The 16,331-nt window shown below is 36.3% G+C and overlaps 1 protein-coding gene across 1 annotated transcript in view; it reads left to right on the plus strand.

Annotated features, from left to right (window-relative positions):
• Positions 1-12,631, plus strand: part of itpr1a (inositol 1,4,5-trisphosphate receptor, type 1a) — a 27,998-nt gene extending 15,367 nt beyond the window's left edge. The window contains 58 exon segments of the mRNA XM_043242484.1: positions 36-236; positions 359-471; positions 1,450-1,532; positions 1,535-1,590; positions 1,714-1,839; positions 1,891-2,046; positions 2,143-2,249; positions 2,535-2,632; positions 2,635-2,727; positions 3,018-3,049; positions 3,051-3,108; positions 3,111-3,187; positions 3,336-3,368; positions 3,371-3,451; positions 3,765-3,797; positions 4,513-4,559; positions 4,961-5,027; positions 5,030-5,083; positions 5,085-5,135; positions 5,695-5,728; positions 5,731-5,915; positions 6,128-6,275; positions 6,278-6,340; positions 6,563-6,578; positions 6,580-6,646; positions 6,648-6,683; positions 6,685-6,723; positions 6,725-6,746; positions 6,749-6,768; positions 6,900-6,926; positions 6,928-6,985; positions 6,988-7,010; positions 7,609-7,645; positions 7,648-7,678; positions 7,818-7,920; positions 7,922-7,957; positions 7,960-7,995; positions 8,368-8,392; positions 8,395-8,441; positions 8,443-8,463; positions 8,576-8,771; positions 8,858-8,881; positions 8,884-8,987; positions 9,084-9,162; positions 9,165-9,253; positions 9,395-9,471; positions 9,473-9,529; positions 9,531-9,549; positions 9,980-10,144; positions 10,787-10,886; positions 10,943-11,075; positions 11,077-11,118; positions 11,223-11,338; positions 11,341-11,390; positions 12,107-12,126; positions 12,128-12,272; positions 12,460-12,500; positions 12,502-12,631. Of these exon segments, the coding sequence (XP_043098419.1) occupies positions 36-236; positions 359-471; positions 1,450-1,532; positions 1,535-1,590; positions 1,714-1,839; positions 1,891-2,046; positions 2,143-2,249; positions 2,535-2,632; positions 2,635-2,727; positions 3,018-3,049; positions 3,051-3,108; positions 3,111-3,187; positions 3,336-3,368; positions 3,371-3,451; positions 3,765-3,797; positions 4,513-4,559; positions 4,961-5,027; positions 5,030-5,083; positions 5,085-5,135; positions 5,695-5,728; positions 5,731-5,915; positions 6,128-6,275; positions 6,278-6,340; positions 6,563-6,578; positions 6,580-6,646; positions 6,648-6,683; positions 6,685-6,723; positions 6,725-6,746; positions 6,749-6,768; positions 6,900-6,926; positions 6,928-6,985; positions 6,988-7,010; positions 7,609-7,645; positions 7,648-7,678; positions 7,818-7,920; positions 7,922-7,957; positions 7,960-7,995; positions 8,368-8,392; positions 8,395-8,441; positions 8,443-8,463; positions 8,576-8,771; positions 8,858-8,881; positions 8,884-8,987; positions 9,084-9,162; positions 9,165-9,253; positions 9,395-9,471; positions 9,473-9,529; positions 9,531-9,549; positions 9,980-10,144; positions 10,787-10,886; positions 10,943-11,075; positions 11,077-11,118; positions 11,223-11,338; positions 11,341-11,390; positions 12,107-12,126; positions 12,128-12,272; positions 12,460-12,500; positions 12,502-12,631 (4,227 nt within the window).
• The last annotated feature ends 3,700 nt before the right edge of the window (positions 12,632-16,331 follow it).

Genomic DNA, 16,331 nt, shown 5'->3' on the forward strand with positions numbered 1-16,331 from the left:
TGTTTAATTCTCTGTCCCTGGCTTTTTGTTTTTAGATTCTAGAGGCAGTGACCATGCAGCATATTTTCATGAATAATTTCCAGTTGTGTAGTGAGATTAACGAGCGGGTAGTGCAGCACTTTGTGCACTGCATCGAGACACACGGACGCAGTGTCCACTACCTCAAGTTCCTCCAAACCATTGTAAAGGCTGAGAACAAGTTCATCAAGAAATGCCAAGACATTGTCATGGCTGAGGTTTGTAGGCCAGATAAACAATTATTGTATTTAACTACAAACCCCAGATTTGCCTTTGTCTGCCCTTTTGTTCTTCAGACTAGTGAAAACTGTTCCAGTTGATATTATTTATGTGTATTTAGTTGGTGACAGCGGGTGAAGATGTGTTGGTGTTCTACAATGACCGGGCATCTTTTCAATCATTGGTTCAAATGATGCGCTTTGAGAGGGAACGACTTGATGAGAGCAGTGCACTTCAGGTATAGAGATTAATTGGCCCTGTCTCCACTCTATAGATTTAAATATGTATATGTAAAATATATTAGTGCTGTCAAGTGATTAATCGCATCCAAAAATAAAAGTTTTAATTTATATTATATATATATATATATATATATATATATATATATATATATATATATATATATATATATATATATATATATATATATGTGTGTGTGTGTGTATATATATATGTGTGTGTGTGTGTGTGTGTGTGTGTTTTGTATATTTATTATTATGAATATATAAATAAAAACACATGCAAGTATTTTGAAAGTATTTATATGTTACATGTGCATAAATTTATATTAATATAATTAATATTATATATAAATATATTAAATACATAAACATCAGATATTTTTAAAATATATAAATGCATGTTTGTGTATTTATAAATTAAGTATTATATATATTAGTGCTTTCTAAAGGATTAATTGCATTGTTTGCATAATATGTGTGTGTTCTGTGTATATTTATTGTTTTATATAAATACACACATACAAGAAGTAAATATTAAAAAATTATTATGTTTACATAATTGTATATTTATTTATATAATTTATATTAGAAAATAAAACATTTTTTATATATAATATATACATACATGTATGTGTGTATTTATATATACATAATAAATATAGAAAAATAACAGCACATTCACACATAATACACACACACACACACACACATATATATATATATATATATATATATATATATATATATATCATAAAAATGTATTTGATGTCATTAATCGCTATTAATCTTTGACAGAACTACTTTATATATCTAGATTTTTTCTTATATGTATCATTATAAGTTATGTTAATGATTTATCATTCTTGTTTTTGGCAAAAATCATGTAAAGTTTGTAAGTGTATGGTCTTTGAGCTTTTTCCTGTTAAATGTCTGCCATTATAGGAATTAGATTTGTTTTCACTGACCCTTGCAGGTATCATATTCACTTAGTGGAGCTGCTGGCTGTGTGCACTGAAGGGAAGAATGTCTACACTGAGATCAAATGCAACTCCCTGCTCCCCTCGATGATATTGTACGTGTGGTGACTCACGAAGACTGCATCCCAGAGTGTGTGCTTCATGTAAATTAAACCCAAAAGTGTCTTTGCTGAATGTGTAAAATACTTTCAGAATTACTCATTGTTAAGTCATTGTATGCAGATTGTCATTATGTGAATATAAAACTTCAAATGTAGGTGAAGATGGCCTATGTGAACTTCCTGAATCACTGCTATGTAGACACAGAGGTTGAGATGAAGGAGATCTACACCAGCAATCACATGTGGAAACTGTTTGATGATTTCCTGGTGGACATTTGCAGAGTAAGACAAACAAACTTTTAGATGTACTCACAATGTGATCTTGATGTTCAGACATTAAACACGGCTTCCTGTAGGTGTGTGCATAACACAAGTGACCGCAAGCATGCTGACACAGTTCTGGAGCGCTACGTTACTGAGACAATCATGAGCATCGTCACCACCTTTTTCAGCCTCACCGTTTCTCAGACCAGAGCACAAAGTTTGCAGGTAACATACAGTGCCTTCCAGCAGCCCAGGCACACCAGCATCGCTCAGACTATCTGCAGATGTGACGATATCTTGTTATCTTATTCTCTGTCTCAGACCCGGCAGCCAGTGTCGAGTAGCTGCTGCAGGGAGTTTTTCCGGTATCACTGCAACTGGCTGCTCCTGCCAGAAGGCAATGGGAGGCTTCGTATCAAAGTGCTGGAGTGACGGGTAAGAAGATCATTTCCACCAGCTGTTTTTAACTTTCGAATATTATTTCAGTTGTATAATTATATTGTAACATTATCATAACATTATAATAAAAATGTTTTAGAAAGTGATTCTCAACCTTTTTGAACTAATGTTCTCTGTGGCATTAGTCACTTCTGAGCAAAAGTAACATTTACTTATAGATTTTGACATAAATATGTGTGTATGGAAGCTCCAAGGTTTTTCTTTCTAATTTCTTACATGGCAGCCTGAATGTATATGCTCTCAATAATGTGCAGCCAAAGGTGTAGAGCCATAGCCACCTCTGTGGATCTGGACTGTCAGGTGAATAATTTGTTCATGAAGTCAAACAACATAGTGCAGAAAACAGTCCTGAGCTGAGACATCCGTCTCAGAATGCCACGGGAAGAGATTCTGTTATGACCACCTCCAGAGACTACCGTGAACATTAGAAAGATCATGAAAGAGTGAGTGATATTGCCTAATTTTAGCCAAATTTAAGGCTTTTTGCATATTAGTGTTATGAGGAATGCAGTCCCAGAAAGTGGTTCAGTGATTGCATGTTGATGCTATAAACGAGGTAGAATGAGGCAGAAGATTTTCTCAGAAGAGGAGTTATGTAAATGTAATGTCAGCTTATGTCTCTCTTCTGGTACTTTCTATCATTAAACCTGCTTGCACTGTTTTGCTTCAGTGCCTTACTTTGTTAGGTGTGTGTAATATATGCTTTGCATGTGTTTGTGTGCATCTGTAGGATACAGTGTCCTATCTGGAAGAGCGGTTGAGGCCTCTGGGTTCAGGCTGGAGCTGTTCAGGCTGGGTGGGATGTCCTCCATCGTCCAGAACTGCTGTTTCAGAACACACTGGAAGCCCATCGAAGTGTGAGAGTGGAGGCTTCATCTGCAAGTATGATGAACTCTCACTGTACCTGGTATCTTCAATATAGTAATATAGGCTACAGAACACCACAATAAAATATGTTATTACTTATTATAGCTATAAGACTTATTAATGATACAATATTATGCTGTCAATTTGTAATGTGTTTGAATTATAATTAGAATATTTTTTTTGTACAGATTGATAAACATACTAAGCAACTTCTAGAAGAGGTAATGAGGAGAGGCTTTGTATCAAAGTTCTGCAGACGCTCAGAGAAATGATGACCAAAGACAGAGGATATGGAGAGGAAGGTATTTACTACAAACCATTAATAAAAGGACTAACGGAAGACTTAATCTGTGTTGTATGTGGCGTATGCATGTATGTATATATATATGTTTTCCTACAGTAGAATGCAGATGTGATATTGCTGTGAGAGGTTATCATTGTCCTCATACATATTGTCTTCATTTGTAGTATCTGCATGTGTGACCTAATCACATTGCTTAAGTTTGAGCTCATCTGTTATGTTCTCTTTGTTAATGCTCATATCACTTAATAGTTACTGTTTAATCTAAAGTATGTCCACTTTCATTAACCCATCCTTCACTCTCTTTTTCAGCTACTGGGGATTTGATGATGAGATGGATGTCACTGAGGTTGTCTCTTTTTGTCATTCATCCCATCTTCCCTTGTTTTTATCTTTTCTTACTTCTTTTCTATCTTGAGAACTGGTGAATAGGAAATTTGACTTCCACACATATTGATTTCTTTGGTTTGGTGTTTCTCTTGTTACTTTTTAAAAAGTTAAGAAATTAAGATATTTTTATAAAAGGTATTTAATGTGTATATTCTACTTTAATTTTCTGTTTCACAAGAAATTACAGAAGAAATTGTGTTCTTTAAACCATTTTGTAGTGCTTCTTTAGTAGTTCTTCAATACACTATGAGGTTGTAGTAAAAATTAAAGACTGTTCTTGAAATGATTTCTAAAATTCAACAGTTTGAGTGTATTTGTAATATTTACTAACTATTTAGGTAATAAATAAATATTTGGACAGTTTAATATTAACTGCTGTGTTACAGACTTTTTATTCTGACTATTACATTTCACCTGTTCACTTTTCCACTCTGTATTACATTCTTTCTGTTTAATCTTATTATATATAAGGTTTCACTCTCATAACTCACTTTCAGAGCATAACTAACTTAACTACTATGAGTTAAATGCATCAATTTAGTCATTCTTGTCAACTGATGTTATTAAATACCAAGCATGCTGCTAGATAGGTCTGGGGATACTACATGATGACAACACTCTACTAACTCTATGTTAGTGAAACACTTTAGTTTTCCATTCTGCTCACTCACCAGGTGGTGGATTTTGAGTCTGCACTGAAACAGCTGGAGGATCAAGGAGGGTATTAATAACTTCACCTAACTCCTTCTCTCCAACCACATATCTGTACTTTAACTGCTCTGGTTCAACTATATAATGTATTTCTATATATGATACATATTGTTCGAAACAAAACTGATTTACAGCCTTGTGGTGAATATGGGCCAAAGCAACAGTGGAAGATGCACATTTAAACAGACACTTTCTACACTCATTACAGGAGGCCTTCCCGCAGCTGCTCACAACTGTTACTATGGTCTCAGGGAGTGGTGGCTGAGAGCAAAGTCTGACCTCCTTCAGTAATTCCACTCCTGGCACTGTAGGGGACCAATAAAGAGTCAGCCAGTTGGTTTATTTTTCATTGTAGCTTGGAACATTTCATGTATTTTGAACATTAGTTTTTGTGTGTTTCAAAGGACTCAGGGGTTTGAGTAGGGCTGAGATGTCATTGATGGAGGTGCAATGCCACCTGGACCGTGAAGGAGCGCCCTGACCTTGTTATTGATCTTGGCTATGAATACTACCAGTGACCGTGTCTTCCACTTAAAGCATACCATTGGCCATTGCACTACTGGGAGGGTGGGAACACCATCACAAGGTAATGGGGAAAGGCCCACCAGTAAAACGAGCCACAAAAGAATTGAACATTGTGGTATTAAATTTATACATAGACTACAGTTTAAACAATGGAATCAGTAAGACTTTTTAAAGAAATTAATGTTTTCCAACAAAGATTAAATTGTATCTGCATTAAACTGATTAAAGATGAGGTGATGCTTTATGGTGTTAAAATAAATTTTGTTCTTTTGCTTTTATTGGTCAAAGAATCTCCCAAAAATGTATCATGATACCCACAAAAATACTGAACAGTACGTGATTGTTTTCAACACTGATAATAATAATAAATGTTTTGGCACCAAATCACGTGTATTAGAATAATTTGCATATTAGAATAATTTCAAGGATCATGTGACACTGAAGAAAATTCAGAATAAATACTATTTAAATCTAATCAAAAGATAAGTTAAAGAAATTATTTCATTGTAAAATATATTTCCACAGTTGCATTGTTACTGTGTATTACATTTTTGCTACAATTTGTCCTTAGTACATATGGAACTTAATGGTAATTTATGCTTTTATTCTCATCTCTGTAGCACTCCTTCTTCAAACGTTTAACAGAAGACAAAAACTGGAGAAGTTTTTTGTGTGTTTTTATGACAGAATGAAAGCTGCTCAGTTGAGATCAGTTACAGTTACCACAACACTAGTGACTGGGCAACAAACTGGGCGTGATGACAACACTCCAGACAAAGAGACCCCACAACGCTCGGGAGAGGTTGGGGCTAAGCCAGTGCTTTATATCTCAATATACGCTGTCTTTTCTTTGGAATAAATACCACTTGGTTTGATGTTTTCTGATGCAATGATATTTATGATTTTAAGCCCTATTACTTTAGAGAGCACAGTAATGTTACTGGCAATTGTATGAGACGACATGTCACTATAAGATTATAAATAAGAAATCATAATTTTTTCCCTCTCCAGAAAAAAATCTGTAAAAATGGGTGACTGATGATACCTGCGGAGCAGCTGTTGGAGGTATCTGCTGTGACTAAGAAGGCCTATGGTCTGTATCGACGAGATGCTGATCCTGAGGAGGCTTATGGCACCAAGGCAGATGGAGACAAAGGAGGTGGAGATAAAGGAACAGAGCAGGGTGAGATGAGCCCTGTCATTTCATCATGCAGCCAATCCTTCGCCTCCTACACTGCTGTGAGAAATCCATAATCGGACTTTCAGGTGTGTGTGATGGCCTGCTTTCCATCTATCACGCTTTCTAGCTTTTTTTTGGTTATTCTAGCCTGATTTAGAGGATTACTATCTAACCCAAGCCTGAAGGAAATCAACTGTTTTTGTTTGAGGTCTCAAACATTGTCAAGGGGTCTTGTGTATTGTTAATGTTTTGGCCTGGTTTTACAGACTACATTGTATGTTTAGAATCCTTCTCTTTACTCCTTTCAGAATTTTTCCGTTGTCAAACAACAGAACAACTATAACCTTGTGTGGTGAAACCCCGTGTTCCTGGACTGCATCTGTGGAAGTACAAACAGGAGGTCTGGGGCTGTTAGGGCTGTATATTAATCCAGCATAATGTGGCTCTCACTAATCAGACTGTAGAGAGTCCTCACTGAATACTGTCAAGGGCCCCACACGATAACCACAGGCAAGTACATGTATTAATAATAAATCACGCTTCAGCACTTTTATTTTTTATTTTGCAATATATTATTTTGAAACTTTCACTTCTTATAAATATGCCTCTGCCATATTAGAATGTGTTCGATGGATGTTTTTGCAGAATTGCATTGCCACCCATGAGCTAATGTGGCATTGACATCATTATTGCATTGATTCTGAATGATATTAATCCACTGGGCAGAAAGAGAATGATCTGGTTCTAGAACTAAAGGTACATCACTCACTCTTAACTGACTATGTAACAATTTTCATTTCATAGTAACGCTAAATTTTACTATGCAAAGTGGTTCTAACCTTTTTGGCTTCTGTTACTTCTGCTGTGGATGACAGTTGTCATTTTGAAACTTAAATTTACAAAATATAGAAGTTGTAGTTTACATGAATTGTCTTGTTACCTAGATTACAGGATTTTTAAAATTATGTTTCACTCACAAAATAGCAACTTCTACAATTAAAAGGTTTCTTTTGAGCTGACATATCTTAGGTAAATTTGTAGTTTAGTGATTTCAATGACTTTTCAAGACTAGAAATCCTCTCTAATTTTTATTATTACAATTGCTTCTAGTTTTTTTTTTAATATATTTTAACATATCTGCAGTTCCTGTTCATAGAAACGCTCCATAAAATCTACAGAACATGTTATGTTGCTTAACATGATCATTTTATGCTTAAGTTCATTTGAATTAGACAGAGTGAAAAAGGAGTGTAATCAAATGTAATTTTTTTCCACAAATCAAGGCTCTATAGCATTTCTTATTTAATACTTTGGCCAATTAAGTATCATGTAGCATTATTTGTCCATTTCTTAGAATAATGCATCTAAGCTGCTGCTGGCCATCATGGAGAGTCACAAGACAGTGAGAATCTAGAAAGAATCCTCTGCATAAATACAGAGACCAGCATGAACTAGTGAGTATGCTAGCTATTATCCCAAATACATCTTTGTTCCACAATGTGCTTTTAACTGTATCTTGAGTCATTCTGTTTAGACAGATAGTAAACCATAATCGTCTTTTGACTACAACATCCGCTCAAACCTATCTGTGTGCGTTCGTGTTTAAGGTGGGAAGTGGATGAAAATGGCCTACCAGCAGGGGAAGTGAGAGTTCGAGGATGAGGAACAGGGAGAATGGAGAGGACCATGCTGCCTCACTCTCGGCAATGTTGGACACAACATCTATATCCTTGCACATCAGGTACACAGAGACACACAACTTTTGGCACATCTATCAGCAGTAGTGAAACATTTTTATCAAAACATTAATTTGCAATATATGCTCAGTTTTACACTGTGGCAAAAGAAATAAGTTACACAGATGTATAGTTTGAATTACGCCATTTCTTGTCAGCAAGAGTTAAATCACTGCTTCTGTTACTGGCTAATAACCATATTTATTAAAATGTTATTTAATTACAAAAGACAGTTTTGGGCCCTGTGCTGAGAACAGTTTATTTGACCGTGGTCACACTTTAAAAGTCAAATCAGAATACCAAACGCGCATTTTGTCATTTATATAAGATAATTCATTACGCTAGTAGCATTGATCTGATTTAACCTGCTATTTCAGCCGTCACGCCGCAATAAGGAGTTGCAACATTACTGAAACCAGGTGGGGAGGACTAGGCTCTGGAGATATACACTGAAACATACCGCATAGATAGAGGTATAACACATAAACGCTTTCAGTTTTTTAAAATTGTTTTAAATTCCCATCTTTACTCTGTTATGTGTGTGTGTGTGTGTGTGTGTGTGTGTGTGTGTGTGTGTGTAAATAGATAGTCCGGCAGGATCGCACTCATGGAACAGATTGTGCTCTTCGTACTCAAATATCTGCTTCTTTTCTGACAAATGAGTTCAAGCTGGGTGTACTATGGTACAAGAGAGACGAACAGGGCAGTAAAAATAAACACTTCTTCCTGCACGCAGACGCACTCTTCAATGTGAAAATGAGGTGGCAGAAAAAGCTAAGAGGTAAATGTGGGCTTTTATTCTCTAGTGTTTGAAAATGACTAATTTTTATCATTTTCCTGAAACGTATCCCTGTTATTCTGTTTTAGCACAGCCAGTGTTGTACTGGTGCAGCCGAACATGTCATTCTGGAGTAATGTGTCTTTTAACCTGGCTGTTCTCATTAACCTGTGCCAGGTGGCGGTCTCTTACTCCTCTGACGGAATGAGTGAAAGTGGAGTTCCTCTTATAGTCTTCACAAGTCAGGCTTCTTTTCACAATATCCCTGACTTGTGTGAACATTTATACTTTACATGTGGTCTGTGTGTGTTTCAGGTCTTACTAGATCCTTCTCTTTCTCTGTTGCTGTGGGTGGTGTTTGTTGGGCTCTTGGGGTTTGTGTTGATGTCACCGAGGTCAACGCAGTGCGAGTGCTGGTCATCTCCAGTGTGCTGCAGCTAAGCCCGTGGCCTGCAGCATATGCTGACACTTTGGGAGCTTTTAATGTAAGGTCACACCACATGGAGCACTCCAGCGGGGAGGGTTCATGATACAGTCATACACTGTGCACACAGTTTCTTTAATAATAATCAGTGTGGTGTCAGACTGAAGTGGACAATCTGGCCCTTTGTTTGGTGTCTGTGCAGGTTTGTAATAAGATAGTGTTCATGTTGAGCTTTGTGGGTAATCAGGACGTTTACCTCCGTGGTTACTGGGTGATGGTGGGATGGATAGGAGTTCCTGTTTAATTCGCTGTACCTTCTCATCTGCACTCTGGGCCTTTGGACATGTCTTCTTTAAGGTCTACTGGTCTGTTTGAAAACCTTACACTAACACATTTTACTAATTTAATCATGATTAATTTTGTTTGCATAGTTTATATGTTTGTATTTTATATTTATTATATATATATATATAAATACGCATTTAAAAAAAAAAAGGATATTATGTAACAAAAAACTTTGCCTTGCACTGATTAATCATAGGATAATCATTTTTGACAGTGTGTGTGTGTGTATATATATATATATATATATATATATATATATACATATATATGAGCGAGAGAATAAGTTTATTCAAAAATAATAAATAAATAGTATGTTTCTTATTTTGTATTATATAAATGTTTTTAGTTCTTAATTTATGATATTGTCATGCAAAAATTTTGGTTCGCTAATGTTAATTAATTGTACATTTGTGTGTTTGTAGTTGTTTGATCTGGTGAACAGGAAGAGACTCTTTTGAACGCTATCAAGAGTGTGACTCGAATGGTCACTATTGTCCTGATTGCCTGTCTGGGCCCGATCCTGGTTTACCCTCTTCCATTGTTATTAAGTATGTTCTTTAAGGATGACTTCATTTTGGAGGTGAACCGATTCCCAACTTCTACCTGGGTAATACACATTAACACAGACAATAAAAGCAAATCACAAAAGCAATGTCTATAATAGGAGGGTGAGAAAATGCATTTTATTTGAACATGTGTGTTTGGAGGAGGGAGGAATCTGGCTCCTGGCTTCCTGTCTGGAGGGGTCTGCAATGGCCTAAATGCTCCTGTCTGACTGCGGATGTTGAGGAGGGTGAGCAGTAAAATTATCCAATCTACTGCATGTTATGTTGAATACATTAATATCGTTGAGTCATTGACACTACAAATTTTCTCAAATGAAATTATCATGAGCATAATCTGGCATATCCAAGTAAAACAGTGCATATATGTTTTTAGTAAAAATAAAATGATAATAATGTGCTTATAATAAGATACAGGTCAGGGCACGGTTAAATCTGGCTTTTATGAAAATGATTAAAATATCAATACGAATGTAATAAACTAACACTGTTATTGTACCAATGTCAATAACTAATATTAGATGTTTTTAATTAATTTATTAATGCTAAAAGGAACAGCCTTAATCCAAAGTTATTTCAATTGATGACTTAATTTTGGCAATATTTTGTAATCTGGACATTTATTTGTATTAATTGGAAGTGAATGGAAATAGAGCTTCACATTGTGTACTTATAGATGACGAGAGCGCAGCGTGATTCTCTGTGGATGTGGTATGATCACTGCACTGAGTCTGGGTCTCAGGAGTGGTGGTGGAGTTGGAGATGTTCTACAGTTTACCCAAAGAGGTAAGCACATGCATATATTTACAATAGTAGTTCATTTTTTACATAACAATCTGAAGAAAGATCTGTATGGTGTTTGCAGGAGCCTGTTCGCCGCATCGGTCGGTATGACCTTCTGTTCTTCTTCTTTCCACATCATCGTGCTGGACCTGATCTTTACGCTATCATTGATACATTTGCTGATCTGAGAAGCTTATGAAGCAGAGGAGGAAATCCTCAAGACTATATGTGTTTCATCTATGTGAGATGAAGATGCAATGGTTAAGTGCTCAAATACGACAATGTGACTCTTACATGAAATTGGGATTTTTTTTTTTTTGGGTTACTCTGCTTGTTCACTCCAGGTCTGGAGAGAGACAAGTTTGGATAATAAAACAGGACGTTCGAGGAGCACATCAAGGAAGAGCACAACCTGTGGCATTACCTGTACTTCATTGTGCTGGTGCGGGTCAAGGACCCACTGAATACACAGGCCCCGAGGAGTCATAAGCCGCTCAGATGATCAAGGTGAGTCTTGAAAAAGAATAAATAACCTACTATAACCTCACAACCTACTAACCTGAAAATGTATATTATTATTAGCAGAATTAATTTGATGTTATGTATTGCTATATATATCATTTAAAAGTTTTTTTACTTTTGTTATTTGTTGTCAATTTATTTTACACTGCTAATTAAAAAATCACTAGATTTAGACAGTATGATTTTAATTACTTTATAAATAAAATTTAATATAAAATGAAGATACTATTTATATTCACATTACTGCAATTAGAATGGAGTAAAAAATTAGACAATTTATTCCATTTTTTTAATATAAAAAAATTGTTCTCGTGATTCAGAACGCTTTTATTTACCTGTTATATGTATGTGTACTGTGTGTATTTAAAGTATGTATATGTAAATAAAAATACATGCATATATATTTTGAAAATATTTACTTTATTCATATATATTTATGTTTATACTATAGTTATGTTTATATATAAACAGATTTTTCTTAAATATTTACGTGCACCCAAAAATGTACCTAATCTTTATAATAGCAAAAAAGGGAAAAAGGCCTGTTAATGTGTGGAACTCAAAACATCTATTTTCACTCATAGTATATTGTTCTTAAAACCACTGCGCCTAAGCACAAGGCAGCTTTGATGAAAATCAAGAAATTATTCTACAATTGTTTATTGTTTCATCAGTAAGGTGATCTTTTTAACCTCATTCAGGAACACAATCTGACTGGGTTTCACGTATGAGGCCATGTCGCTGGTCAGCAGTGATGGTGAGGGTGAACAAAATGAACCGCGTAGGGTTTGCAGGAGAAACTAGGAGTCCACAATGAGGCTGGTCTCCAACCTGACTAATCAACTCACAGAGCCTGGTGATGAGCAGGTGCGTGTTTGACTAGTTTGATAAAGGTGCATGTATAAACAGGCTGCCAAATTACTTTAAATAACAACTGGAATGCCTACACCTAAATAGCAGATGTGCTCATAAGTTACCAATTTTGGCGGGCATGAGATATGAATTTCCAAGTTAATGGTGTTTGTCTGAACTCATCCTATTGTTAATCTTTCAGATGACTGAGCAGAGGAAACACAAGCAGCGATTGGTCTGGTTAGAAACCCTGCCTCCACCTCAACATCAACCCACAGCAGCCGGGCGTGAGAGGTAGGCCTGGAGGTCTGTCTGACATAATGAGCCTCATTCCAGCAGCTTTAAAAACTATCTTGACATGGACACTTACATAGTCAAAGGAGGTAATGTCTGGTCATGCTCGGACATGCACGTCACTCAAAGACTAATCGTGATATTTGAGCCTCATTGCTGTATGAGGTGCTATATTCATTTTTTTGAGCACTGATGTGATTACTTCAGAAACAATCTTTGCACTGTGTATGAGTGTAGTATTATAGGATGCTCACAGAGTGGTTCTTGATAGATTTATGTCCTCTGGATTTCTTTTGCACTTTTTTTATCAGAATGGAGATATTAATATAATGTGTAAATTTTTATAGATTTTTCTATGTGTATATTTATTTGGAACGCCTATTGCTGAGATGGATATCCATATAGAAGGTTTAATAAACACCTACACTGAGAAGTTTCTAAAACTAAAAATAAATGATGACTAAATCGCTTCTTTAAAAGACAGCTCTCATTAAGTTATAAAGATGACAATGCATTGTGTGATGACAGAATGTTTTATTGACAGTACTTCCAGAAAATGTCAAATTTGAGAAATCATGGACTCACATAATGCTATTTGGCAATTATTACTACTGATCACGGAGACAGGTTAAATCACAGACTAACAGAGCCTTCAATCGTCTACAGAAGTGCTCTGTAGGTAAAAAAAAAAAAATCCTGGTAGTAAATATGACGATAATTGAGATAAAAACGTTTCACTGACTTTTATCTCCATAAATACCAGACTGTAGGAGTGAAAAACATATATAATCACAAATTAATTATAAATCTATTGCTGAGATTTAGGAAAGTACACTTTCTGTGCAAAAATAAAGTTATTAAAGAAAAAGTACAAGTATGCTTAACGTGGCAAAAATAGCCTACTATTGTAACAAGGTTTTTAAAAAATGTAAACATTAAATTTGGCTTTTCTGGAAATGTAACAGAGGTAATATATTTGAACAGTCCTTGATACATCCTAATTGACAGCTGTTTACATCGCTACAGTCGCAGATAGAGTGGCAATATTCAGGTGGTTTTAACACTGTACAAAAGTGTGTTCATGCGCGCTGATACACTGGGCAATTATGCTTTTTTTTTTACCAAGCTGGTCATGTATTGTTTTCATGAATACATTTAGTGTTGGGATGACAGCTAAAGCACTTAATTTGAAATCTAGTGTAGGAGTGATTGAGATGTAAAGACAAGTATAAGAAAACAAGAATAGGGGAAGCAAATAATAATAAAAGAAAAACATTAAATAGCTGGAAGTGTTGGAAAAGACACACCAGCACTGATCACTTATTCTTCGCAGATACAAAATGCTAATGATTCCAGCAAAAATCTTCAGTAGAAAATTAGAAAGAAAACTTGAATAGCCTTCAAACCTACTCTGCGCCAGCCTCGACCATAAGCACAGACCTACATAAAGCGGACACAAGCACACGCACACACGTGACACACACACACACACACTCGCCGCACTCCCAACACTAGGTTATTATTCAATAACTGATTCCAGTCACCCATGTGGCAATTGAGAAGAAAGGATAATACACATATGAGGCCTGTGTTGCTCATCTTTAGGACTCCATAACTGACTTTTCTGCCCAGCGCTTCCAAACATCTCGAAACCGTCGAGAGTTCACATAAAAAGATGGAACAGCTTGATGGAGTGTTGCTGATGAGGATGTGAGGTCATAGGTTAGTAGTGGGCTGAACAGTGAGAAGAGCCTCCTCTGCAGACGGAAATGTCCATATTCTGTCACAAATGAAAAGAAACATTATTTTTCCAAATAACATTAGAATGAATATATGTAAAATGACTGTGTGGTTTTCACCTCAGGTTTGTTCCTCTGTGAGTGTTCACCGCCCAATGCTAAGATAGACTGCTCCACTTTTGCAGCCAGTCGCAGGACAGAATCTAGGTTACATTCATGACATTTCAAGAGATCTTGTTTCCAGGATTAAACAAGCTCTTCAACAGATAAAATGCAAGAGGGGAAAACTCAAGAAAGTTCTCTGGTCTTTAAATGTGTTTCTATAAAAGCCTGCCATAACAGAATAAAACTTTATAATATATTGTCTAATAGTTTTACTATCATTGTTGTATCTTTCACTAAGAACAACTTGTCAATGCACTTGTAGTAGAGTTGTAAAGTGTTCTTAAGGACAGTGCACAAAAATATTATATATTTTTGTTCCTTACATGAAGCTAAATCAGAATTTACACTTTACTACATAGTGCATAAGCTAAGTATTTCTTTCTGTTACTGACAGCACAGTCCCCATCCACATACAATATATATAGAAAACAGATTCTTGCAGGACTTTGATCAATGGAAGAAATATAGTGAGGCTTAGATTTCGACATGTTTACAGAGCTCTGTACAGCCTTTTTCACAACTTAACTTGTATACATCTTTTTTAATTTGTTCCCTTTCTTTAATCAAGGGGGCATTTAGATTTACATTAATGTCTTTGTTTTTAGGATTTAATTTTTAGCTATGTTTCATCTTAGGTTAGTTTCCTTTGTTTCTTGTTTTGGGTTAAGTTGTGGCTACAATTTGAACTAAAACAGGAACAAATACAAAAAAAGGTTTTCCCTGACATATGTTTAGTAAGGCTCTGTTCATGCGGAGATCAATGACGCACTTCATTTTTGGTTGAAGAACCTATGGAATAAAGAAGAGTTTCTCACCGTAGGGGCCACAGGAGCAAGTCATAGGACTGTGTGTAAGGCATTTCATTATGGCAGTCTTCAGAAGGCAAACGCAGTTGGGCTAACAATATGCAAATCTTTTATTGGCACGGCATATCTCAGCTACACACCTGCACTCTTGTCCAGGAAGTGCTCAGCAGACAGCTTGACAACAGCCCGGCAGGAGGCCGGGAATCCGGAACACATCCTGCCGGGCTCAAGTCTCTCCACAATGACCGCTCCAATCGCTGCACAAGATCCTCGTAAGACTGTAAAGAGCAGGAATGCTCCAGCTCGAGGCAATTAGTCTGAGTCGGCGAATAATTTCACACCACACCTTTGTAGTAAAATAGTACAGATTCTGTCCATCTGATATAACTTAGAGATATTGTTTGATTCTCATATACATCATTTCTCCTCACAAACCCCTGCACAATACTTTGAGAGTCACCCAACTGGCACTTAGAATTACAAATAAACTCAAAAAACATTGTCTCAAAATACTTACAGCATCAATCTCATTGAGGGCTTTCCATTGTTCATATGGTACGCCTAGCGCCAGCTGGTCTGAATGGCGTGCGCTTCATCTGACTTGTCCACACCTTAAGCTCCTTTATATTCTGATCCTGAATACCTCCAGATGCTGGGAGCTTAACCACAACATACAAAGAATAGAAAGAGGTAATGAAATCCAAATGGCAACTTCATGACAACCTTTCACAGACACTTAAAGAATAACGCACCTCTCACCGCTGGCCGACAGGCCCTAATCCTCCGGGAGCAAAGCGACTGACATTAAGGTCACTCTCTCCATGTCGACAGAGGCAGATGGAGCTGGTGTGATGTGGATGTTCATCAGATAACAACGATCCTGCTCTGATGTGGCTTCCAGGTACACGGTTCACCAGATACCTCTGACCCACATCCATTATTTTAATGTATGACAATTCTCTGCAAGACAAAACAGAGTATTAAAAAGCAACTATACACAAAGTGCATGCCATTATAAGAAAAAGAGGAAATAAAATTGGATTTCTGACCGGGCCAAGGCTTTCGCCCAG

The sequence above is a fragment of the Puntigrus tetrazona genome, chromosome 6, assembly GCF_018831695.1.
Source record: "Puntigrus tetrazona isolate hp1 chromosome 6, ASM1883169v1, whole genome shotgun sequence".
NCBI classification, from domain to species: domain Eukaryota; kingdom Metazoa; phylum Chordata; class Actinopteri; order Cypriniformes; family Cyprinidae; genus Puntigrus; species Puntigrus tetrazona.